This window comes from Coregonus clupeaformis, chromosome 30, assembly GCF_020615455.1.
Source record: "Coregonus clupeaformis isolate EN_2021a chromosome 30, ASM2061545v1, whole genome shotgun sequence".
Classification (NCBI taxonomy): Eukaryota; Metazoa; Chordata; class Actinopteri; order Salmoniformes; family Salmonidae; genus Coregonus; species Coregonus clupeaformis.
In genome coordinates this window covers 28,077,739-28,104,718 of record NC_059221.1, presented here as the reverse complement: position 1 = coordinate 28,104,718, position 26,980 = coordinate 28,077,739, and the positions used below count along the sequence as shown (strand labels likewise).

General features: G+C 43.2%; 1 protein-coding gene across 3 annotated transcripts in view; it reads left to right on the top strand.

Moving 5' to 3' along the window:
- Positions 1-26,980, top strand: part of LOC121545580 (guanine nucleotide-binding protein G(I)/G(S)/G(T) subunit beta-1) — an 81,106-nt gene that overhangs the window by 41,139 nt on the left and 12,987 nt on the right. Inside the window, exons 1-9 of one of the 3 annotated variants that reach the window (XM_041856229.1) lie at positions 2,270-2,366; positions 4,288-4,394; positions 7,074-7,112; positions 7,590-7,696; positions 17,471-17,534; positions 20,065-20,227; positions 25,483-25,549; positions 25,759-25,960; positions 26,536-26,752. In XM_041856229.1, the coding sequence (XP_041712163.1) occupies positions 4,338-4,394; positions 7,074-7,112; positions 7,590-7,696; positions 17,471-17,534; positions 20,065-20,227; positions 25,483-25,549; positions 25,759-25,960; positions 26,536-26,752 (916 nt within the window). In that variant the 5' untranslated portion in view covers positions 2,270-2,366; positions 4,288-4,337. Of the gene's footprint in view, positions 1-2,269; positions 2,367-3,250; positions 3,388-4,287; positions 4,395-7,073; positions 7,113-7,589; positions 7,697-17,470; positions 17,535-20,064; positions 20,228-25,482; positions 25,550-25,758; positions 25,961-26,535; positions 26,753-26,980 lie in introns of those variants that run through there. The other 2 variants (XM_041856230.1, XM_041856228.2) reach the window with 2 other exon arrangements.

Below are 26,980 nucleotides of genomic sequence, written 5' to 3'. Positions count from 1 at the left end.
ATCTCTCAGGCTGCTAACTTAAGAGGCTCCCAGCAGCAGCAAGGTGACTGGGTGTGTGCGTCTGCTCCACTGGGCTCTTAATGCCGTAAAGGTTACCACACCCTGTTCCCCTTCACCAAGGGGTTAATTAGCAGTTCTCCTCCCAATCGTCCTCTGCTTGTTCACTCTAATTAGGCTAATCTGTCTCTGTCCTTTGCCTCCCTTTCCTGTATCCTCCTGTGCACTAGAACATCTCCCTGCCTACCCGCCCAGCCTGCCTCTGTCCTCTACCTCATGCCGTGGGAGGAGCTTCCCTCTACGGTATACACCACAATAGCCCACCAACCTCCCACGTGAATTCATGTTGAGTCCCGCCTACCTGTTTTTACATTTACGTAATTTTAGCAGACACTCTTATCCAGAGTGACTTACAGGAGCATTAAGGGTTATGTGCCTTGCTCAAGGGCACATCGACAGATTTTTTACCTAGTCAGCTCGGGGGATTCGAACCAGCGACCTTTTGTTTACTGGCCCAATGGTACCTGCTGCCCTGTTACCTTCCAACTGTTCATGTGTACAAATTCTGATTCGTTAGTTGCCTTTTTTGAATAAATCAGGTCTGTTTTAATGGTATTGTTGATATGAATAACGTTTACGTACATCGGGGGTAGGAGGAATTGGGTTCTGAAAGAAGCAATTCATTTGACTGCTTTGTCTCTGAACCAATAATGTTATTGAAAAGGTGGCCTAGTAATGTCGATCTTATCCACTTTTACTCTGATCAAATCTATAGCTGTTATTTATACTATGGGAAGTAATTAATTGCCACTTGATGCTTCTGAAAATGAAGACATTCCTCAGCGGTTTCTGAGGTTTTTAGGCTTCCCTATGTCAAATGGCTGTACAATGTGAAGTCAGGGCTTGATACAGTACTAAATGCTGATTTTGCTTTATAGGAAGAAGAAATGCCTTTAAAGCTCTGGTGCCGAGTCTAATTTCACTTCCCTCTCCCCTTGTCACTGCGTTGTGCTTGAGATGATGGAACCGATAGGACTGGCTGGAAAATGTGAAGTCTGCTTCCCTCGTCCTCCACCTCTCTAAAAATAGCCGGCTGAGAGAGAAGGCAGCAGTGTAGAGACGCACTATCAGTGGGGCTGCCAGCGGTTTCAACACACTCCCACCACCAGAACAGAAAATGGCCCTCTGAATTACGCTTGGGCGATATACCAATTATACCATATACCAGGGTATTTTGAAATACCTATGGTATGATTTTTAATACCGAATATAATAATGTATTATTTTGGGGTTGGGGGCACACCCGCCTCGTGGGGGCTGAGGTGGTCCGTGCTATGCCACTGCTTATAACTAACTATAAGTTAAGTATAACTATAAGAAATCTGAGATGTCAAATAAAGTGTGTATAGCTCAGGGCTCCAGCTATGCATTTCGTTTGCTAGCTTAAGTGGCTAGATGTCAAGATTATTGGTTACAGCAGAGACATTCAATCTCCTAACGGATCAATATCCCTGTTGCCTAAATTGTTTTGTGCGTAAAAATAAAAATAATTTGGTGATACTGTATGGTACAGAAACGGTATGACTGTATGAAAATCTGGATACCGCCCAACCCTACTCTGAATCACACTTCGGCCACCATCATAGAGCTCCCCCACAAAGAAATATCACACTTACATCACCAAGGTATACTCACCCAGCCGCTCCCCAAATCCCACTTCTGCTAACATTTACAGAGCCCCCCCCACTCATATTTCTGCCACCATAGTTGGATTAATTTCCATCTGTTTGACCAATTTGGTTGGTACTTATTCCATCTCAATTTGAATATTAGTGCCCCTTTGTTTGCATGTAACAGACTATTGTAACGGGATTTACAAACCTATTTCGACCACCAGCATCCAATATGGTCCAATTAATACAGCCTAGACATCCCTAAGCCTATTCAAGGCGTCCTGTAGTTTCGAATACTCACAGTAGACCCTACTACTCACTTCCACCTTTTTCTTGTAAGTGTATTTAGTTAAAATAGCGACAGGTTTTTATGGAGAGGATGGAGGCCCGTGTCTGTACAGCTTTGGTTCTGTGAAAAGGCCACGCGCAGGTCCTGCTAACTGGCTCTGACACCAGGGCTCTCGTCAGGGAAAAGACTAGGAGAATTAGAGATATTACCGTGACACATTTTTATCAACAAGATTATGGGGGGTAAGTCGCATTGCTTAGAATCAGACCTAGTTAGCCCCACGGGCCAATCAGGTGGCATGTAGCTGCTGAGATGGGTCAGGTGTTTGAAGGATAAGGTCTTGTCATTCAGAAGGTCTCCAAGCTCTAAGGACGACCCATACAGAAAAGACAGAGGGCGATAGGGAGGTAAGGAAAATCCAGACAGGATGGTTTATTTATTTTTTGCAAAACTGTGATCGTCTACATCAGCCAGATGTGGACCTAGAATGGGGTCAATACAGTTTGGTGTTGCATGGTGAGGGTTTGTTATTACGCAGATGAATTAAAATATCTATCTGGACCTTGGCCACCTAGGAAGTTTGTGACTGGACCTTCTCAAATAGTATTTGAGTACCCCTGGTCTACATACAATTCAGAAATGTGGATATTAGTGTTTCTTTAACTGTGTGTTGGTAATGACAAAGGTGGATGTAATGGTTGGCACCAAAGTTCTAAGAAATGCTCTGCTTTATTTGTATTACCTACGTAAATTGAAGATGGTCAGCAATTTCCTCATTGGCTGAATTCCTTTACACATATCTTAGTCAATCCTATGAATCGTAAAGCTGGAAGCCTGTTAATGTACTAACACAAAATAAAGCCATTTGTCTTGTAAAAACCAATGGCAACTGGTTGATGATGACAATGGGCTCTTTATTTTTGTGAACCGGTTGGTAGAAATGTAAGATGAGCATTGTTGCTCAGTGGTAGCGCTTAGCAGTCTCCATCAGCCAATAATGATCTTCAACCCAGATAGTCAATATGCAGAACTTTCAACTTGTACTGTAGCATTTATCACTACACTAAGTAGCCTATACTTTTGTGTTTGTTTGTATTTCCTGTTCTTTCTCCAGAGAATGTGTCAGGAATAAGCCCGTTGACCAAAGGATTGGGGTCAGCGGGATAGCCACTGCTTTTAGGATCATCAGCAGGTTTTGTCTTAACCGGATTTGGATGGAGGAGCTGAATCAACTGTGTCCCAGGATTACAGGGATGACATTGGGAGGAGAGTTCTGAGCCCACTGACCAGGGCCAGAGCATCTGAGAACAGCACTAGTGCCTGCCCTTCTCACCTGAGCACCTCTGGGCTAGAAGTAACTCACAGAACCAACCCGGCTCCTCTCGTTTCACGCTCCAGCCCTCTCTCCGTTCGGCAAGCCAAGGAGGGGTATGTTCTCAAGGGTTTCGCAGACTGAATGGATTTCCGCCAATGGATTTTAATTTAGCCTCAGTTGTCCAGGAATGGCTACCGGCCGCCAAGTGCCAGATGTTTGCCTTGGGTTGGCCAGTGTATAGAGAGATGGGGGGGAGATAGATTCTGCAAAATAAAAAAGATCTGTTGCACAAACTAGCTGCAGAATCATGTTGCTAGGTAACCGTTTCAGGCTGGCAAGGACACATCTTGGTTTCTCTAGAAAGGGTTGGGATTCTGTGACTTGTGTGTGCCTTATGGATCTTTCGGAGGGATGTTGTGTGATTCTGAGAGGGAATTTGCTTTGCTGTGTATTTTACTGAAGCGAGTGTATGCTGAGTCCAAAAGCCAAAATGGTGAATAATTTCTTCTCAGCAGTTACTTTTTTGGATGTTACATAAATGTGATACAACACCGCTTCAGTTTCTCCTATCTTTCACGGCACAAAGGTATTAGCTTGAAAATCTAAAGGCTACCATTTTGAAATAGCAGCTTACCATAACATGGTCTCGGTCTCTGAAACATTCAACCCTAGTTGCCCTGAGCTTGTCCTTGCTGTTTCAATAATTTGTCTCAAGCATATTGAGCCTGTCTCAGGGATTTAGACCATCACTTTGAGCTGATGGCCTTGTTAGGGCCCCTGTAACAGCTGTTTATTGAGATGCCTGTGTGTACCAGACCTGGGTTCAGCGAGCGTTTGCTTGAGTTTGCCTGTCGTGCCAGATTGGCAATTGGGCTGGGTTTGTACTTTTTAGGACTTCATCAGATTTCAAATACAGTTTGAACCCTGGTCTGGTGAGTACCGCTAATTGCTAATTTGAGAAACTGTGTGTGACCAGGGTGTTGAGCTTGTCCCTCCTCTTTCTCATCCCTCAGATCAGCACGAGTCCCGGCGGCGGAGCGAGGCACACCATTAGCAGAAGAAAATGAGCGAACTGGACCAGCTACGCCAGGAGGCCGAGCAGCTCAAGAACCAGATCAGAGTAAGTCCTCCACAATCGTCCTCTCCCTGCTTTCTTCTCATAAATGCATTGGGATTTTACATGGCGCCACTAGAGGGAACTACAATTCACGAAGCTGTACCGAAAGTCTTAATAAAAACATTGTTCTCAGTTGAACATTGCGTTTTACATTTTAGCACTTTAAAATGCTTCAAACTATAACGTACTCCTGCACCTATTTTAGTCACAGTCAATTCTCTCGTAACTCGCTATCTGCTGTGAAATCTCTCTGCAAGATACTAGAAATGTTTCATTTGTGATAAAAACGTTGTCAGTTGTGATTAGAGCTGGGAATTATGATTTTATATATATATATATATATATATATATATATATTGCGACTCTTACGATTCTATATGTATTGCGATTCAATACTGTGATTTTGTGATTCCATGGTCAAAACATATTGCTCACTATGTCTGCTGCAAAGGGACAAGAGAGCCATGAGAAGATGAGTTTTGATCATTCATGGAAATAAAAGTGCTGAAAACAAATTGGCTTCCTATTTAAAATGAAGATGGAGAAAAACCTATGAAGGAAGAATACTGGAGTTTTGGTGCAGGTACAATAGTATTTGTTGTGATAAAACATTGAAACACCAATAATTACACATTTGGACCCCTTGGCTTGTGGTCTAGATCAGCCTTAAAGTATGGGTCACGGACCTGTTAATGGTGGGTCACGATGTGTTATAGTAAATGTATAATTATTTCATGAATTACTGGAATTGATTTGGCCAAGTGCAACTGCTCTCTCTGTTCAGCAGCGGTGCCAGTTTGGCAGATGCCCGTGTGCTTTGCGGTTTACCAGATATTTTTTCTGCAGTTTTCTTGAAGATCACTCCGCGACCCACACGCTGAAGCGCTGTCGTTCAGCAGCAGATGATGCGCTGTCAGCCAATTACTTGTCATTCCTACTCGTCATCACTCACCGCTGTCATCAAATGGAGTTGAGCTAGCCACTACTTCTGACTGAGCTCAATCGTCATGAAATGCAAATACAGTGACGAGTTTCTCTCTCTTGGTTTCATACAAACTTAGAGAAATAAAGAGGAGCGCCCACAATGTGTTTTGTGACCAAACATCCACAGCATGACGGTAAAGCCAGGGAGTTCTTTCAGAACAGGGCAGAATGCTTCAGGAAACAGTGCTTCGACAGTGGAAAAGTAAATCAGCTAGCAAGGCATTGTTGTCATTTTATAACAGGTGATGATGAGCAGAAATAAGGGAGTACTATCTCTCATAGTAGATGTGAGTTTATCTTTCAAACAATTTGCTTGTACACAGCTATAATAGCTAGATAGCTAACGTTAGCCAAAGCAAACTAGCTAGCTACTGAGTGCAACCCTAAGTAACTAAATATGAAGATGTAAAATGATCAGGCCTATTGTACATTTTACTGTAGAAATGATTGGTGAAGTCTAGGTTGGAACTGTTGCTGTTAAAATACAAGTAATCATTTTTATTCTGAACTGGAATAAACTGATTTGAAGCAAGATGCTTTTTGAGGCAAACCCATTCACTCACACAGTTCTGGTTTGCTCATCTACAGCAGGAAGCGGTCTCCTGCCTGGCTGAGAAAGCAGTAGATGTTCTGATCCAGTTTGGCACCACAGTCAGGGTTCTCAACTCTGGCGTACTTAAAAAACAAGTACAGAAACAGACTCAGGGTTGCACTGTCAAAAACTGAGCCCAGAATAGACATGCTTGTTGAATCTTCAACCAGCCACACACCTCTCATTAGGACTGTATGTGTGTGTGTGTTTTCTGGTTTACATCTGTGTGACGTGATCAATCAGTTTATTTCAGTTCAGAATGAAAAATGAGTTCTTGTATTTTAACAGCAACAGTTCCAACCTAGACAGATATGTAAGAGTGTTTTTAATGGGGGAAAATAAACATGAATAGCTATTTATATGGGTATTTAATTTAATTGTTGTTGTCTATATTGCATTTGTTTTAAGCATAAGGGCAATGACATTTCTGCCCTGCTAGAGCTGCCCCGGTCAACTGTAAGTTTTGTTATTGTGAAGTTAAAGTCTAGGAGCAACAACGGCTCAACCGCAAAGTGGTAGGCCACACAAGCTCACAGAACGGGACTGCCGAGTGCTGAAGCGCGTAGCACCTAAAAATCATCTGTCCTCGGTTGCAACACTCACTACCGAGTTCCAAACTGCCTTTGGAAGCAACGTCAGCACAATAACTGTTTGTCGGGAGCTTCATAAAATGAGTTTCCATGGCCGAGCAGCCGCACACAAGCCTGAAATCACCATGCGCAATGCCAAGCGTCGGCTGGAGTGGTGTAAAGCTCGCCGCCATTGGACTCTGGAGCAGGGGAAACACGTTCTCTGGCGTGATGAATCACGCTTCACCATCTGGCAGTCTGACGGACAAATCTGGGTTTGGCAGATGCCAGGAGAACGCTACCTGCCCCAATGCATAGTGCCAACTGTAAAGTTTGGTGGAGGAGGAATAATGGTAATGTAGTGTAAGTAAGTGGTAGTCTTTATCAGGTCAGTGGGAATGGTAATTATCACTGTGATGGCTGAAACTATTGGCTCAACGCTTCAATTAATTGAGGTGGAATTCTGAGATATTGTCACGTTATCAAAAGCTTATGTGAAAATGAAATTAACCTTTTTTTTTTGTTTGTTACCTCCAGGATGCCAGGAAAGCGTGTGCGGATGCTACCCTGTCTCAGGTAAGACCCCTTACACCACTCTCAGTTGAAACACAAACAGATCCCATAGAGTGCAGTTCAGACACGAGGATGGGAGGGATGGGGAACCACTATTAAAGTCTCCCTCGTTATTCAGGATACAGTTGACAGGTCATGTTAAACGTGTTGTCAAAGCTTAGTAATGGTTAAACTGTAATAGGTGAGAGAGATGCACTGGGGTTCAATGAGTCCACAGCTCAAAGGCTGTGCTTAACTAGCAGCAGAGATGGCTCACTAGAATGGAGGCTGCTCTCGCTAGGCTCTGTGTCACCCAGCCAACAAATCCTGGAAGCAGCAGCACCCACTCTCTGTACTTCTATAAATGCAACATCATGGGAGCTGATAAGGAAAGACAATGGTTTCACAGAAGAGAACCAAGTAAAGGGCATCCCCATTTCTAATGCAGATACACAGCCTATTGTGTCATGGTCATTGATCGTTCCCCCCCCTTCCTTTCAGATCACAGCAAACATCGACCCCATTGGCCGAATTCAGATGCGCACTAGACGAACACTGAGGGGGCATCTGGCTAAAATCTATGCCATGCACTGGGGCACTGACTCAAGGTAATCTTATTTAGCCACTTTCTGTCATTAACTAAATAATTAAATATCCCCCTCCCCCCAGTTGTCTTGTGCAGTTTTCCTGTATAAAGAGATTCCAAGATGGCTCCCTCACCAAAAAACAAACATCTCCCGAGTAGAACCTTTGTTATGGTGTGTGTTTGTGGAAAATAGTTAACTCAAGTGTTTTTGTGTGCGTACTGTACAGGCACGCTTATGTGTTTGTGTCGCATGTGTATGTACTGTGTGTGTGCCGGTATCGTTGTTTGTGTGTGTAAGGGGTGGGATATGCGGGTAGGGAAAACATTCAAAATGGAGTCGTCCTTTGTTAGTGGTGTTGCTGGCTGCTCTTCCCTGAGTGTCAGTCAGTGCTGGTGACTCCCGTGTTCCTGAGCATAGGGGGGCATCCCAGGAGCCCCCAGTCCAGCAGCTCTCAACTCGGTAACCAGCCAACTAATTACACTACCGCAGGTGTGCCGCTTCACTCCACAGAGACGCCACACCCCACACTCACCAAACCAAACTGCTTTGTCATCTCGCTTTGTTGCGCCGATTCATTTTTATCGCTCCACCCCAATTAAAAGAATAGACCGTTCTTAACCAGTGAGTTCACAATGATGCAACAGAATAATTATTTGAATAATTAGTCCCCCACCGTCACCCCCTCCATTTCATGTGTATTAGGAGGACGGTAATTCACCGTAATAACAGTTTGAATAGCAAACGAATACAAATGTACGCACATTTTCTCCTCTCCTCCGCTCCTGACTGCATGTGCTGCCATAGAAATAGAATGAATAGAATGGGCATCCTCATTCAAGTCAATGGTGGCATAATGGTTGGACTGGCGGCCATTGCGAGTGTACCCATAGGAGCAAAGCAAGAAGTAAAATATGTGCTGTGATTTGTTGATTCAACTCAACTGACATTACATAAAATACATTCCACTGCATGATCCACATCAGTTAACATCATTGAAATGAACATTCTACTTTACCATGAAACTTATTGCATCACAATACCATGCAGCCATTGCTAGTGTACCCATGAGTTTACCAGTCAAATTGCCTGGGTTAGAGGTTCCAAGCCAGTTCTATTCATTCTAGTTTTGTGTGCTGCTGCTGCATTGTGAGGGGCATTGCCTAGGCAACCGAAGACTTGTTTGCTTGTTTCAGCAAGGAGCAACAAAGCAAAGTTTCTTCACGTTAAGAGTCCTTCTTATGGCCGAAACTGACTCAATCGCACAAATGCCCAGCCGTCCCATATTCAGTCGGCTGTTCGTTCCACACAACAACAAAAATATATATAATTTATTTACGGTTATGACTTAGTTTATTTTCAGACCGTCGGTTATACGTAATTGTGCCAGCCCTAATGTTTATTGTCTTTGCTTTGGGGGGTTAAAGAATCTAATTCGTCTACCTGTAGCGAAGTGCAGCTTTCCAAAGAGACGGCATAATGAAGAGAAGTATTGACCCGGCGTTGGGTGTTATTTCTGCACAGGGTCTGTGTGTCCCCCTCCCTCTGCTATTTATAGCCCCTGCCCGGTGGCTCTCCTTTAATTGACCCAGTTCATAAAGGGGGGAATTCGGACCTGAGTTAAGCGTGAATGGAGTGTAATTCCCTTTTTATGCACTTTTCTCTCTAAGCGTATTCTGACCTTGAACTTAAGCATGAGAATAGCATGCTTATTCACCTGCTATTCGTTGTGGGTGGAGGTGTCTACAGATACGCCGTAATCTGACCATGACTTAATGCCCTAATAGTTCTACCACCTTTACGCGTGAGAAAACCATGAATAAGGTTGCGTGAACCTGCGGTTCCAAATTTAAAACATCTACTTTCGTTTTTCCGATAGAATCTCCATGCACTGTAATTTATAAATTGATAAGAGCTAGCTAAGTAAGTAGTCTGTTAGAAGAGCATTGTAAGTACACATAGCAATTGTTTTAGATGATTTTACCTTATGGTCCCTGTAGATGAATGTGAAACCAGTCATATGGAAGCAAACTGAAAATCATATCAACATGACTAATAGGCCTATCGGGAGCCACCGTCAGTAATACCCACATACATTTATAACTGTCACTTTAGTGTTAGTTTCCTTCAATTTGTAGTCTCCATTCCGTTTACCTTTCTTTCCTCTGTGACGTCCGTGTAGTTGTTCCTGAGGGTCGCTAACAATAGTGGATCATATTAGGCAGGGCATAAAATGTACTTTTTGGTCCACCAGCCACAGTGGCAGGTAGATAAAAAAATCATAATAATAATTTGCCAGGCAAAATATTTTCCCCCTCTAAAATGATACCAACAAAACACAAAAAAAACATGGATGAGCATGCTTTGTAATGTTTCTAAAACAATAAATGTATTACTAGTAAGAAGTAATATGTAACTTTCAAAATACAGAAATCATCCCCGTATTATGCATTTTGCATCATACATGGATGATTTCTGTATTTTGGAAGTTAAATATCACGATATACAGTTGAAGTCGGAAGTTTACATACACCTTAGCCAAATACATTTCAACTCAGTTTTTCACAATTCTTGACATTTAATCCTAGTAAAATGTCCCTGTTTTAGGTCAGTTAGGATCACCACTTTATTTTAAGAATGTGAAATGTCAGAATAATAGTAGAGTGATTGATTTATTTCAGCTTTTATTTATTTCATCACATTCCCAGTGTGTCAGAAGTTTACATACACTCAATTAGTATTTGGTAGCATTGCCTTTAAATTGTTTAACTTGGGTCAAATGTTTCGGTAGCCTTCCACAAGCTTCCCACAATAAGTTGGGTGAATTTTGGCCCATTCCTCCTGACAGAGCTGGTGTAACTGAGTCAGGTTTGTAGGCCTCCTTGCTCACACACGCTTTTTCAGTTCTGCCCACACATTTTCTATAGGATTGAGGTCAGGGCTTTGTGATGGCCACTCCAATACCTTGACTTTGTTGTCCTTAAGCCAATTTGCCACAACTTTGGAAGTATGCTTGGGGTCATTGTCCATTTGGAAGACCCATTTGCGACCAAGCTTTAACTTCCTGACTGATGTCTTGAGATGTTGCTTCAATATATCCACATAATTTTCCTTCCTCATGATGCCATCTCTTTTGTGAAGTGCACCAGTCCCTCCTGCAGCAAAGCACCCCCACAGCATGATGCTGCCAACCCCGTCCTTCACGGTTGGGATGGTGTTCTTCAGCTTGCAAGCTCCCCCTTTTTCCTCCAAACATAACGATAGTCATTATGGCCAAACAGTTCTATTTTTGTTTAATCAGACCAGAGGACATTTCTCTAAAAAGTACGATCTTTGTCCCCATGTGCAGACGCAAACCGTAGTCTGGCTTTTTTATGGCGGTTTTGGAGTAGTGGCTTCTTCCTTGCTGAGCGGCCTTTCAGGTTGTCAATATAGGACTCGTTTTACTGTGGATATAGATACTTTTCTACCGGTTTCCTCCAGCATCTTCACAAGGTCCTTTTGCTGTTGTTCTGGGATTGCACCAAAGTACATTCATCTCTAGGAGACAGAACGCGTCTCCTTCCTGAGCTGTATGATGGCTGCGTGGTCCCATGGTGTTTATACTTGCGTACTATTGTTTGTCCAGATGAACGTGGTACCTTCAGGCGTTTGGAAATTGCTCCCAAGGATGAACCAGACTTGTGGAGGTCTACAATTTTTGGCTGATTTCTTTTCATTTTCCCATGATGTCAAGCAAAGAGGCACGGAGTTTGAAGGTTGTCCTTGAATTACATCCACGGGTACACCTCCAATTGACTGAAATTATGTCAATTAGCCTATCAGAAGCTTCTAAAGCCATGACATTTTCTGGAATTTTCCAAGCTGTTTAAAGGCACAGTCAACTTAGTGTAAGTAAACTTCTGACCCACTGGAATTGTGATACAGTGAATTATAAGTGAAATAATCTGTCTGTAAACAATTGTTGGAAAAATCACTTGTGTCATGCACAAAGTAGATGCCCTAACTGACTTGCCAAAACTATAGTTTGTTAACAAGAAATGTGTGGAGTGGTTGAAAAACGAGTTTTAATGACTCCAACCTAAGTGTATGTAAACTTCCGACTTCAACTGTAGTATCTTGAAAACTTGAGTGCTGACAAGCAAAAACATTTTGGACAATGTCAACAATGGACTAATGAAACAAATACCAAAATATAGTTTTTGGGTGGAGTTTTCCTTTAAGATACATGTACTGAAAACCCTATTGAATGCAAACTCCAAGTGAAATGTTGTTGGCCAGCAAGTGGGAGGGTTTTCAGAGGTTTAATTACATTTATTCAGCATGCGCAAGGTAACCACACCTGCAAAGCCTGTTACGCACCTGCAAAAGGTAAGTCTGAATACCAACTACTGAGAAGTGCATAGGAAAGGCGTACATTTCCTGTCTTATTCGTGCCCAATGTGTTTGTCAGTGGGAGTGCTGATCAGGTCCCCCTTGTCTATGTAATCGTTTTCTTTGTACAGTGCCTTGCAAAAGCATTCATCCCCCTTGGCGTTTTTCCTATTTTGTTGCATTACAACCAGTAATTTAACTTGATTTTTATTTGGATTTCATGTAATGGACATACACAAAATAGTACAAATTGGTGAAGTGAAATTAAAGAAATAACTTGTTAAAAGAAATTCTAGAAAAATAAATAACAGAAAGGTTCTGCGTGCATATGTATTCACCCCCTTTGCTATAAAGCCCCTAAATAAGATCTGGTGCAACCAATTACCTTCAGAAGTCACATAATTAGTTAAATAAAGTCCACCTGTGTGCAATCTAAGTGTCACATAATCTCAGTATATATACACCTGTTCTGAAAGGCCCCAGAGTCTGCAACACCACTAAGCAAGGGGCACCACCAAGCAAGCGGCACCATGAAGACCAAGGAGCTCTCCAAACAGGTCAGGGACAAAGTTGTGGAGAAGTTCAGATCAGGGTTGGGTTATAAGAAAATATCCCAAATTTGAACATCCCACGGAGCACCATTAAATCCATTATGAAAAAATTGAAAGAATATGGTACCACAACAAACCTGCCAAGAGAGGGCCGCCCACCAAAACTCACGGACCAGGCAAGGAGGGCATTAATTAGAGAGGCAACAAAGAGACCAAAGATAACCCTGAAGAAGCTGCAAAGCTCCACAGCGGAGATTGGAGTGTCTGTCCACAGGACCACTTTAAGCTGTACACTCCACAGAGCTGGGCTTTACGGAAGAGTGGCCAGAAAAAAGCCATTGCTTAAAGAAAAAAATAAGCAAACACGTTTGGTGTTCGCCTAAAGGCATGTGGGAGACTCCCCAAACATATGGAAGAAGGTACTCTGGTCAGATGAGACTAAAATTGAGCTTTCTGGCCATCAAGGAAAATGCTATGTCTGGCGCAAACCCAACACCTCTCATCACCCTGAGAACACCATCCCCCACAGTGAAGCATGGTGGTGGCAGCATCATGCTGTGGGATGTTTTTCCATCGGCAGGGACTGGGAAACTGGTCAGAATTGAAGGAATGATGGATGGCGCTAAATACAGGGAAATTCTTGAGGGAAACCTGTTTGTCTTCCAGAGATTTGAAACTGGGACGGAGGTTCACCTTCCAGCAGGACAATGACCCTAAGCATACTGCTAAAGCAACACGAGTGGTTTAAGGGGAAACATTTAAATGTATTGGAATGGCTTAGTCAAAGCCCAGACCTCAATCCAATTGAGGATCTGTGGTATGACTTAACGATTGCTGTACACCAGCGGAGCCTATCCAACTTGAAGGAGCTAGAGCATTTTTGCCTTGAAGAATGGGCAAAAATCCCAGTGGCTAGATGTGCCAAGCTTATAGAGACATACCCCAAGAGACTCGCAGCTGTAATTGCTGCATAAGGTGGCTCTACAAAGTATTGACTTTGGGGGGGTGAATAGTTATGCACGCTCAAGTTTTCATTTTTTTGGTCTTATTTCTTGTTGGTTTCACAATAAATGTTTTGCATCTTCAAAGTGGTAGGCCTGTTGTGTAAATCAAATGATACAAACACCCAAAAAATCCATTTTAATTCCAGGTTGTAAGGCGGCAGGTAGCTTAGTGGTTAAGAGCATTGTGCCAGTAACCGAAAGGTCGCTGGTTCTAATCCCCAAGCCGACTAGGTGAAAAATCTGTCTGTGCCCTTGAGCAAGGCACTTAACCCTAATTGCTCCTGTAAGTCGCTCTGGATAAGAGCGTCTGCTAAATGACTAAAATGTAAATGTAAAATGTAAATGAAACAAAATAGGAAAAATGCCAAGGGGGTGAATACTTTCGCAAGCCACTGTATGTAATCATTTTCATTGGTAGTCCCTTGTAGCTCAGTCGGTAGAGCATGGCGTTTACAACGCCAGGGTTGTGGGTTCATTTCCCACGGAGGACCAGTATGAAAAAATAAATATGTATGCACTCAATAACTGTAAGTCGCTCTGGATAAAAGCGTCTGCTAAATGACTAAAATGTAAATGTAAATGTCTAAAAAGGCTAAACCGATCCAAAATCAGCACTCCTACTCTGTACGGTTTATGAATACGAGCCCAGGTTTGTAGACCATAGACTTAGTCAAGAGGAACGCCTTCTAAAGAGAGTGTCCCAGTCTCTCACCCACCCCACTCAATGATGACCCTCAACTAGATCCACAATCCAATCCATCTCTGCCACATCATTTCCAGTTACTTACTACCAGTATTATCTTGGACAGCGTGAGTTTTAACTGCTGCCTTTCGGGTTGTGCAACGCAGCAGACAATATTTAGTGTTTGTCGAACGCCGTCAACAAGGTACATCTCTGATTCCATCTCCGGTTGTTTTTCATTCACAACAAGGCCTCAACAGTCACTTGGAAAGCCTCCATTCACGTTGAGGTGCGGTAGCCTAATGGAAAAGCAGAAATAATCCAAATGCCAATGTGTAATCAGTAAATACAAGTGAATGGAGTGGAGCTAAGCTAGCAGAAGAGGGATAGTTAATTAATTCCACTCCTGCTTTATTGCAGGCGTGTTTGAAAAGTCAGATAATGCGCTGCAACCTCTGTTAAGCATCTTACTCACTCTCTGGTGAAACAGAGTGGACAGTGACATACTCACCTTGGTTCAAAGTCAACGTTCTACTAAAGTGTATTTTTCCCAACCCTCCCAAAAGCGAAAATAAATCCACACGAGCCTGGTTTAATTATTTTAGACATTTCCATAGTTTTTTTTTCTCCAAACGTGCTACTTTGACACTCCATTTCAAGCAGTCAACAGTTTAGTGTGCAGGAGTTGTAAGGCAAGTGTACCTGAGGCTCACAAAGCTGTGTTACTGTTACCTAAGGTGTTTGCCTCAGAGAAATCCCTCTGTGTTTCATCATTCATCAGCCTCAACCAACAGCACATGATTTCAAACCACAGAGACAGGAAGTGTGTGAGTCTAATCACTGTCAGAACTAAAGCTAGCAGCTTTCCCGTTTTTTAAGCATCTTGCAGTTTGACACCCACCACACCCACAATATAGATGTTAATACATTTATACACCGTATAACTTCAATTAAATGCAGAGTCTCAAATAGCTGCCTGTCCATTTATTTAATAGCCAGGCAACAGCTCAGATTTCAGTAAATAAATGCTGGTTTCAAATAAACGCTGGGTCTAAATGAATTGTTTACAAAGTTACCATGAATTGCTATTATGATAGGGATGATGGGGATGTTGTAGAGTACAGTGGTGTGTGTGTGTGTGTGTGTGTATGCACTACCATTCAAAAGTTTGGGGTCACTTAGAAATGTCCTTGTTTTTCATGAAAACATACATGAAATGAGTTTGACTAGGAAATATAGCAAAATGCATAGGAAATGTAGTCATTGATAAGGTTAGAAATAATTATGTTTAATATAAATAATAATTGTGTCCTTCAAACTTTGCTTTCGTTAAAGAATCCTCCATTTGCAGCAATTACAGCCTTGCAGACCTTTGGCATTCTAGTTGTCAATTTGATGAGGTAATCTGAATAGATTTCACCCCATGCTTCCTGAAGCACCTCCCACAAGTTGGGTTGGCTTGATGGGCACTTCTTACATACCATACGGTCAAGCTGCTCCCACAACAGCTCAATAGGGTTGAGATCCGGTGACCGTGCTGGCCACTCCATTATAGACAGACTACCAGCTGACTGCTTCTTCCCTAAATAGTTATTGCATAGTTTGGAGCTGTGCTTTGGGTCATTGTCCTGTTGTAGGAGGAAATTGGCTCCAATCAAGCGCCGTCCACAGTGTATGGCATGGTGTTGCAAAATGGCGTGATAGCCTTCCTTCTTCAAGATCTCTTAAGATCCCTTTTACCCTGTACAAATCTCCCACTTTACCACCACCAAAGCACCCCCAGACCATCACATTGCCTCCACCAAATTTTCATTTGGTCTGCGTCACAAATGTTCTTCTTTGTGATCCGAACACCTCAAACTTCGATTTGTCTGTCCATAACACTTTTTTTTCTCCAATCTTCTTCTGTCCAGTGTCTGTGTTCTTTTGGCCATCTTAATATTTTATTTTTATTGGCCAGTCTGAGATATGGCTTTTTCTTTGCAACTCTGCCTAGAAGGTCAGCATCCCGGAGTCACCTCTTCACTGTTGACGTTGAGACTGGTGTTTTGCGGGTACTATTTAATGAAGCTGCCAGTTGAGGACCTGTGGGGCGTCTGTTTCTCAAACTAGACACTCTAATGTATTTGTCCTCTTGCTCAGTTGTGCACCGGGGCCTCACACTCCTCTTTCTATTCTGGTTAGAGCCAGTTTGCACGGTTCTGTGAAGGTAGTAGTACACAGCGTTGTACGAGAGCTTCAGTTTCTTGGCAATTTCTTGCATGGAATAGCCTTCATTTCTCAGAAAAAGAATAGACTGACGCGTTTCAGAAGAAAGTTAATTGTTTCTGGCCATTTTGATTCTGTAATCGAACCCACAATTGCTGATGCTCCAGATACTCAACTAGTCTCAAGAAGGCCAGTTTTATTGCTTCTTTAATCAGCACAACAGTTTTCAGCTGTGCTAACATAATTGCAAAAGGGTTTTCTAATGATCAATTAGCCTTTTAAAATGAAAAACTTGGATTAGCAAACACAACGTGCCATTGGAACACAGGACTGATGGTTGCTGATAATGGGCCTCTGTACACCTAGGTAGATATTCCATTAAAAATCAGCCGTTTCCAGCTACAATAGCCATTTACAACATTAACAATGTCTACACTGTATTTCTAATCAATTTGATGTTATTTTAATGGACACATTTTTTTCTTTTCTTTCGAAAACAAGGACATTTCTAAGTGACCCCCAACTTTTGAACGGTTGTGTGTGTGTATTGGCGTGTGTGTGTTTTAGCATGTGTTAATTAGCGTGTGTCTTGGGTAGGTAGGATTTGCAAAAGCTGAGCAGGTCCAGAGGGAGCCAATGTGCCCCAACCAGCCACCTCTGTGCATCGGGGGCTGATTTGATTCGCCCAGATAGCGGCAAGATGCTCCCCGGCCATAAAGGCCCCTAGAAACCACACCGCCCCTAAAATGCAAAACATTGTTCCACCATATGTTCATAGGGGAACCAGTCATTTGTGTGTATGTGTGTGTGTGCGTGTGTTCTGCTTGACATGACTGTTATTATTAACAGTTCCAAACTTAACATGTTTTGTTTGGATTTGTGGAGTGTGGATATCTGTCATTCAGGTGCCCTATAATATGAGTGCTCTTAAGATTTCCTTTGTCACTGGTTTAATCATTGCTCTCCTTTTGCCCCATAGGCTTTTAGTCAGTGCCTCCCAGGATGGTAAACTCATTATTTGGGATAGCTACACCACAAACAAGGTAAGCCTGGCCACATCTTTTATCAAATAATCAAAAGGAAGCTTTCACATTTGAAATAATTTTTGTACACAGTTTCTTTTTAACCTAAAGACAAAAGAATAGACTACAAATATTCTCCACCATTTGTTGTTTCATGACTGTGACATAGGATATCCAGTATATGTGACATACACTATATATACAAAAGTATGTGGACACCCCTTCAAATTAGTGAATTCGGCTATTTCAGCTACACCCATGGCTGACAGGTGTATAATTTTTTTTTTTTTATAATTGGTACGGCAACTGCGAGCCAGGTCTAATTGCCCAACATCAGTCCCTGCAGCAATGTTCCAACATCTAGTGGAACGCCTTCCCAGTTCATCCCAAAGGTGTTCGATGGGGTTAAGGTCAGGGCTCTGTGCAGGCCAGTCAGGTTCTTCTACACCGATCTCGACAAACCATTTCTGTATGGACCTCGCTTTGTGCATGGGGGCATTGTCGTGCTGAAACAGGAAAGGGCCTTCCCCAAATCTGGACCCCTACAAATCAGCTTGGCTAGACAATCTGGACCCTTTCTAAAATTAGCCGCCGAAATTGTCGCAACCCCTATTACTAGTCTGTTCAACCTCTCTTTCGTATCGTCTGAGATCCCCAGAGATTGGAAAGCTGCCGCGGTCATCCCCCTCTTCAAAGGGGGTGACACTCTAGATCCAAGCTGTTACAGACCTATAACCATCCTGCCCTGCCATTTGAAAGTATTTGAAAGCCAAGTTAACAAACAGATCACTGACCATTTCGAATCCCACCGTACCTTCTCCGCTATGCAATCTGGTTTCCGAGCTGGTCATGGGTGCACCTCAGCCACGCTCAAGGTCCTAAACGATATAATTACCGCGATCGATAAAAGACAGTACTGTGCAGCCGTCTTCATCGACCTGGCCAAGGCTTTTGACTCTGTCAATCACCGCATTCTTATTGGCAGACTAAATAGCCTTGGTTTCTCAAATGACTGCCTCGCCTGGTTCACCAACGACTGCCTCGCCTGGTTCACCAACTACTTCTCAGATAGAGTTCAATGTGTCAAATCGGAGGGCCTGTTGTCTAGACCTCTGGCAGTCTCTATGGGGGTGCCACAAGGTTCAATTCTCGGGCCGACTCTATTCTCTGTGTATATCAATGATGTCGCTCTTGCTGCTGGTGACTCTCAGATCCACCTCTATGCAGACGACACCATTTTGTATACATTTGGCCCTTCATTGGATACTGTGTTAACAAACCTCCAAACGAGCTTCAATGCCATACAACACTCCTTCCGTGGCCTCCAACTGCTCTTAAACGCTAGTAAAACTAAATGCATGCTCTTCAATCGAACGCTGCTTGCACCCGCACGCCCGACTAGAATCACTACTCTCGGCGGGTCTGACTTAGAATATGTGGACAACTACAAATACCTAGGTGTCTGGTTAGACGGTAAACTCTCCTTCCAGACTCGCATTAAGCATCTCCAATCCAAAGTTAAATCTAGAATCGGCTTCCTATTTCGCAACAAAGCCTCCTTCACTCATGCTGCTAAACATGCCCTCGTAAAACTGACTATCCTACCGATCCTTGACTTCGGGGATGTCATTTACAAAATAGCTTCCAACACTACTCAGCAAATTGGATGTAGTCTATCACAGTGCCATCCGTTTTGTCAAAGGCAAATCCCTGCCTTATCTTAGCTCATTGGTCACCATAGCAACACCCACCTGTAGTATGCGTTCCAGCAGGTATATTTCACTGGTCATCCCCAAAGCCAACACCTCCTTTGGCCGCCATTCCTTCCAGTTCTCTGCTGCAAATGACTGGAACGAACTGCAAAAATCTCTGAAGCTGGAGACACTTATCTCCTTCACTAACTTTAAGCATCAGTTGTTAGAGCAGCTTACCGATCACTGCACCGAACACAGCCCATCTGTAATTAGCCCACCCAACTACCTCATCCCCATATTGTTATTTACATTATTTATTTTGCTCATTTGCACCCCAGTATCTCTATTTGCACATCATCTTCTGCACATCTATCACTCCAGTGTTAATACTAAATTGTAATTATTTTGCATTATGGCCTATTTATTGCCTTACCTCCATAACTTACTACATTTGCACACACTGTATATAGATTTTCTATTGTGTTATTGACTGTACTTTTTGTTTATTCCATATGTAACTCTGTTGTTTTTATCGCACTGCCTTGCTTTATCTTGGCCAGGTCGCAGTTGTAAATGAGAACTTGTTCTCAACTGGCTTACCTGGTTAAATAAAGGTGAAATGAAATAAAGAATAAAAAAGTGACGGCTATTATAGCAGCAAAGGGGGGACCAACTCCATATTAATGCCAATGATTTTGGAATGAGATGTTCGAGCAGGTGTCCACATACTTTTGGTCATATAGTGCATGATATAAGCTTGGCTACCCAGTAAATGTTGTCCATGCGGGAATCAATCAGACCCGGAGCCATGCTCCCTCTCTAACTCCATGCTCCCTCGTCCACCTGGTTTCCCTCAGGTCCACGCCATCCCACTGCGCTCCTCCTGGGTTATGACGTGCGCTTATGCACCATCTGGGAACTACGTGGCCTGTGGAGGCCTGGACAACATCTGCTCCATCTACAACCTCAAGACACGCGAGGGGAACGTGCGTGTCAGCCGTGAGCTGGCTGGACACACAGGTACGGTAGTCACCACAGCGCTACCACAGTATATATACAATGCCTTCAGAAAGTATTCATACCCCTTGATTTATTCCACATTGTTGATACAGCCTGTATTCAAAATGGATCAAATTGTTTTTTCCCCCCTCACCCATCTACACGCAATACCCTATAATGACAAAGTGAAAACATGTTTTTAGAAATGTTCTGCTAATTTAGTGAAAATGAAATAAATATATCTAATTTACACAAGTATTCACACTTTGTAGAAGCACCTTTGGTAGCGATTAAGAGCTTTCCACACCTGGATTGTGCAGCATTTGCCCATTTATTCTTTATACAATTCTTCGAGCTCTCTCAAATTGGTTGTTGATCATTGCTAGACAACCATTTTCAGGTCTTGCTATAGATTTCCAAGTAGATTTAAGTCAAAATTGTAACTCGGCCACTCAGGAACATTCACTGTCTTCTTAGTAAGCAACTCCGGTGTAGATTTGGCCTTGTGTTTTAGGTTATTGTCCTACTGAAAGTTGAATTAATCTACCAGTGTCTGGTGGAAAGCAGACTGAACTAGGTTTTCCTCTAAGATTATGTCTGTGCTTAGCTCCTTTCGGTTTCTTTTTTATCCTGAAAAACTACCCAGTCCTTAACGATTCAAAGCATACCCATAACAGGATGCAGCCGCCACCACTATGCTTGAAAATATGGAGAGTGGTACTCATTAATGTGTTGTGTTGGGTTTGCCCCAAACATAACACTTTGTATTCAGGACAAAAAGTGAATTGCTTTGCCACAGTTTTTGCAGTATTACTTTACTGCCTTGTTGCAAACAGGATGTCCTTATTTTCACTGTCAATTAGGTTATTATTGTGGAGTAACTACAATGTTGTTCATCCGTCCTCAGTTTTCTCCTATCACAGCCATTAAACTCTGTAACTGTTTTAAAGTCACCATTGGCCTCTTGTTGAAATCCCTGAGCGGTTTTCTTCCTCGCTGGCAGCTGAGTTAGGAAGTATGTCTGTATTTTTGTAGTGACTGGGTGTATTGATACACCATGCTCAAAGGGAAATTCAATGTCGTTTTCATTTTTTTACCTATCTACCAATAGATGTCCTTCTTTGCGAGGCATTGGAAAACCTCCCTGGTCTTTGTGGTTGAATCTGAGTTTTGAAATTCATTGCTCGACTGAGAAAAGGTAGTCATTCAAAAATCATGTTAAACACAATTAGTGCACACATAGTGAGTCCATGCAACTTATTATGTGACTTGTTAAGCACATTTCTACTCCTGAACCTAGTGCATTCGGTGAGTATTCAGACCACTTCACTTATTCCACATTTTGTTACTTTACAACCTTATGCTAAAATGGATTAAATCGGTTTTTTCTCCCCTCATCATTCTACACACAATACCCCATAATGACAAAGTAAAAACAGGTTTTTAGAAATTTTAGCAAAAACTGAAATATCATATTTATATAAGTATTCAGTCCCTTTACTCAGTACTTTGTTGAAGCACCTTTGGCAGTGATTACAGCCTCAAGTTTTCTTGGGTATGATGCTACGAGCTTAGCACACCTGTATTTGGGGAGTTTCTCCCATTCTTCTCTTCAGATCCTCTCAAGCTCTGTCAGGTTGGATGGGGAGAATCGCTGCACAGCTATTTTCAGGTCTGTCCAGAGATGATCGATCGAGTTCAAGTCCGGGCTCTGGCTGGGCCACTCAAGGACATTCGTAGACTTGTCCCGAAGCCACTCCTGTGTTGTGTTAGCTGTGTGCTTAGGGTAGTTGTCCTGTTGGAAGGTGAACCTTCACCCCAGTCTGAGGTCCTGAGCGCTCTGGAGCAGGTTATCATCAAGGAAATCTCTGTACTTTGCCCCGTTCATCTTTCCCTCGATCCTGCCTAGTCTCCCTGCCGCTGAAAAACATCCCCACAGCATGATGCTGCCACCGCCGTGCTTCACAGTAGGGATGGTGCCAGATTTCCTCCAGACGTGACGCTTTGCATTCAGGCCAAAGAGTTCAATCTTGGTTTCATCAGACCAGAGAATCTTGTTTCTCGTGGTCTGAGTCCTTTAGGTGCCTTTCGACAGACTCCAAGCGGGCTGTCGTGCCTTTTACTGAGGAGTGGCTTCCGTCTTGCCACTACCATAAAGCCCTGATTGGTGGATTGCTGCAGAGATGGTTGTCCTTCTGGAAGGTTCTCCCATCTCCACAGAGGAACTATGGAGTTCTGTCAGAGTGACCATTGGGTTCTTGGTCACCTCCCTGTCCAATGCCCTTCTCCCCCGATTGCTCCGTTTGTCCGGGCGGCCAGCTCTAGGAATAGTCTTGGTGGTTCCAAACTTCTTCCATTTAAGAATGATGGAGGTCACTGTGTTCTTGAGGACCTTCAATGCTGCAGAAATGTTTTGGTACCCTTCCCCAGATCTGTGCCTTGACACAATCCTGTCTCGGAGCTCTAAGGACAATTCCTTTGACCTCATGGCTTGGTTTTTGCTCTGACATGCACTGTCAACTGTGGGACTTTTTATATACAGTGGGGAAAAGTATTTAGTCAGCCACCAATTGTGTAAGTTCTCCCACTTAAAAAGATGAGAGAGGCCTGTAATTTTCATCATAGGTACACGTCAACTATGACAGACAAAATGAGAAAAAAAATTCCAGAAAATCACATTGTAGGATTTTTTATGAATTTATTTGCAAATTATGGTGGAAAATAAGTATTTGGTCAATAACAAAAGTTTCTCAATACTTTGTTATATACCCTTTGTTGGCAATGACACAGGTCAAATGTTTTCTGTAAGTCTTCACAAGGTTTTCACACACTGTTGCTGGTATTTTGGCCCATTCCTCCATGCAGATCTCCTCTAGAGCAGTGATGTTTTGGGGCTGTCGCTGGGCAACACGGACTTTCAACTCCCTCCAAAGATTTTCTATGGGGTTGAGATCTGGAGACTGGCTAGGCCACTCCAGGACCTTGAAATGCTTCTTACGAAGCCACTCCTTCGTTGCCCGGGCGGTGTGTTTGGGATCATTGTCATGCTGAAAGACCCAGCCACGTTTCATCTTGTGGTCCTCTGTAGCTCAGCTGGTAGAGCACGGCGCTTGTAACGCCAAGGTAGTGGGTTCGATCCCCGGGACCACCCATACACAAAAAAAAAAAATGTATGCACGCATGACTGTAAGTCGCTTTGGATAAAAGCGTCTGCTAAATGGCATATTATTTTATTATTATTATCTTCAATGCCCTTGCTGATGGAAGGAGGTTTTCACTCAAAATCTCACGATACATGGCCCCATTCATTCTTTCCTTTACACGGATCAGTCGTCCTGGTTCCTTTGCAGAAAAACAGCCCCAAAGCATGATGTTTCCACCCCCATGCTTCACAGTAGGTATGGTGTTCTTTGGATGCAACTCAGCATTCTTTGTCCTCCAAACACGACGAGTTGATTTTTTACCAAAAAGTTATATTTTGGTTTCATCTGACCATATGACATTCTCCCAATCCTCTTCTGGATCATCAAAATGCACTCTAGCAAACTTCAGACGGGCCTGGACATGTACTGGCTTAAGCAGGGGGACACGTCTGGCACTGCAGGATTTGAGTCCCTGGCGGCGTAGTGTGTTACTGATGGTAGGCTTTGTTACTTTGGTCCCAGCTCTCTGCAGGTCATTCACTAGGTGTGGTTCTGGGATTTTTGCTCACCGTTCTTGTGATCATTTTGACCCCACGGGGTGAGATCTTGCGTGGAGCCCCCAGATCGAGGGAGATTATCAGTGGTCTTGTATGTCTTCCATTTCCTAATAATTGCTCCCACAGTTGATTTCTTCAAACCAAGCTGCTTACCTATTGCAGATTCAGTCTTCCCAGCCTGGTGTAGGTCTACAATTTTGTTTCTGGTGTCCTTTGACAGCTCTTTGGTCTTGGCCATAGTGGAGTTTGGAGTGTGACTGTTTGAGGTTGTGGACAGGTGTCTTTTATACTGATAACAAGTTCAAACAGGTGCCATTAATACAGGTAACAAGTGGAGGACAGAGGAGCCTCTTAAAGAAGAAGTTACAGGTCTGTGAGAGCCAGAAATCTTGCTTGTTTGTAGGTGACCAAATACTTATTTTCCACCACAATTTGCAAATAAATTCATTAAAAATCCTACAATGTGATTTTCTGGATTTTTTCTTCTCAATTTGTCTGTCATAGTTGACGTGTACCTATGATGAAAATTACAGGCCTCTCTCATCTTTTTAAGTGGGAGAACTTGCACAATTGGTGGCTGACTAAATACTTTTTTCCCCCACTGTAGACGTGTGCCCCTTCCAAATCATGTCCAATCAATTTAATTTACCACAGGTGGACTCCAATCAAGTTGTAGAAACATCTCAAGGATGATCAATGGAAATAGGATGCACCTGCGCTCAATTTCAAGTCTCATAGCAAAGGGTCTGAATACTTATGTAAATAGAATTGTCTAAACATGTTTTTGCTTTGTCATTATGGGGTATTGTGTGTAGATTGATCAGGAAAAACATTTATTTAATCCATTTTAGAATAAGGCTGTAACGTAACAAAATGTGGAAAAGGGGAAGGGGTCTGAATACGTTCCGAATGCACTGTATTTAGGCTTGCCAGAACAAAGGGGTTGAAACGTATTGAGTCAAAACATTTCAGCGTTTTCATTTTTAATTATTTTGTAAAAATGCTGAAAAAATGAATTCCACTTTGACATTATGGGGTAGGCCAGGGACAAAAAATCTAAATGTAATCCATTTTGAATTTAGTCTGTAACACAACATAATGTGGAAAAAGTCAAGGGGTGTGAGTATTTTTTTAAAGGCACTGTACATACAAACACACACGGCAAGCTCACCTGTAACACAGGAATGACCATGGTCAACAATCAGTTTGCAAAAGGGGTATTGTTTATGCACTAGATTTACAATTTTTAACCAGTACCTTGGAAGTATTGGATGCTTTCAATACCACTGATTTCAGTGTCAGGACATGACAGGACCGTGTCTGTCAGCTCACTGTGAAAAGGCATGTTTGTGTTATTGAGTGGGTTCTGTTGTACTTGCACACATTCATTTCCTAGACAGTCTTCATTTGTATTGTACCCTTTCGGTGGTAAGGCCTATAATGTACATACTGGGTCAAGGCCTGTAATGTAGTTCCTCCTTTTGTCTTTAGACCATTTCCCCTGTGTTTTGTGACTGCTTCTAAGTGCTGACTGTCTGGATGACTGACTGACTGTTTATTCTGCTGTGGCCTCCAGGTTACCTGTCCTGCTGTCGCTTCGTTGATGACAGCCAGATCGTCACCAGCTCTGGAGATACCACATGGTGAGTGGGGGAACTGTGCCTGCCTGCCTCCCCATCCCATGTTCACTGAGTGGATATGCCAGTTCTACACTGTTGTTTGATAAAATTGAGGTTAAACGCAAAGGCGGGAATCTGAATGCAACCCAAGAGTATGACAGAAAAGTCACTCCAAACTCCACTCAAACGTTTTTTTGTCCTCTTCTCTCTCCCTGCCCCTCTCCTTCCCCCAGTGCTCTCTGGGACATTGAGACGGGCCAGCAGACGACCACGTTCGCCGGCCACACCGGCGACGTCATGAGCCTGTCGCTTGCGCCCGACACGCGGCTGTTTGTGTCCGGGGCATGCGATGCCTCCGCCAAGCTCTGGGACATCAGAGAAGGAATGTGCCGACAGACCTTCACCGGGCACGAGTCGGACATTAATGCCATCTGTGTAAGCCAATCACACGATCCGACTGCCGGTCAACCTGTGTAGCTACACTTCGATTCTAAACGGAGCCACACACTAACCGGCGATGTCAGTATCTTTTGTCACTAGCGTTTCGGCAGCGGGCTTTCTTTTGCATTCAGACATACAGAGACTTTAGTATGGACATTGTATACACACTAGCATGCTTAAGGGTGGTTTATGTGATACGTGTAGAAGCGTGAATCTGGACCCGATACATCCATATCTATTGTCCATTGCATATTTAGTATGCATGGTCACTTCGTCAATACCAAGCCCTTTACATTTTTTTATGTATTTTATTTATTTCACCTTTATTTAACCAGGTAAGCCAGTTGAGAACAAGTTCTCATTTACAACTGCGACCTGGCATTATGAAAGGGTGAAGTCACTACCAATGTATAGCACCCACCTTGATAATGCCATGGCAGCCATTATGAACTAGCTCATTACACACACCACACGTAGACCGATGAGGAAGGTATTATCAGACCAAACCTCACACTTTATCTCCCCCTCTCTCTTTCTCTCTCCCTCTCTCCTCTTTACCTCCCTCCCAGTTCTTCCCCAATGGCAACGCCTTTGCCACAGGCTCGGACGACGCCACCTGCAGGCTGTTTGACCTGCGCGCCGACCAGGAGCTGATGGTCTACTCCCATGACAACATCATCTGTGGCATCACCTCAGTGGCGTTCTCCAAGAGCGGCCGCCTGCTGCTCGCCGGCTACGACGACTTCAACTGCAACGTGTGGGACAGCCTCAAGGCCGACCGTGCAGGTGACCGGCAGGCGGGTGTGAGGGGTTAAAAAAAATGCCCAAACCACATGTCTAGGATCAGGGCACAGTACTCCCAAATCCTAACCTTAATGGTTAGGGGGGGGGGACGCTAAACTGACCCTAAAATCTATGGGCAACGTCGTCAAACTTTGAGGCGACTGTGATGACAAAAGTCGGGGGTACAATGGAGGGGGGGAGGGGGTTGAAATGGACTAGATCATCTACTAG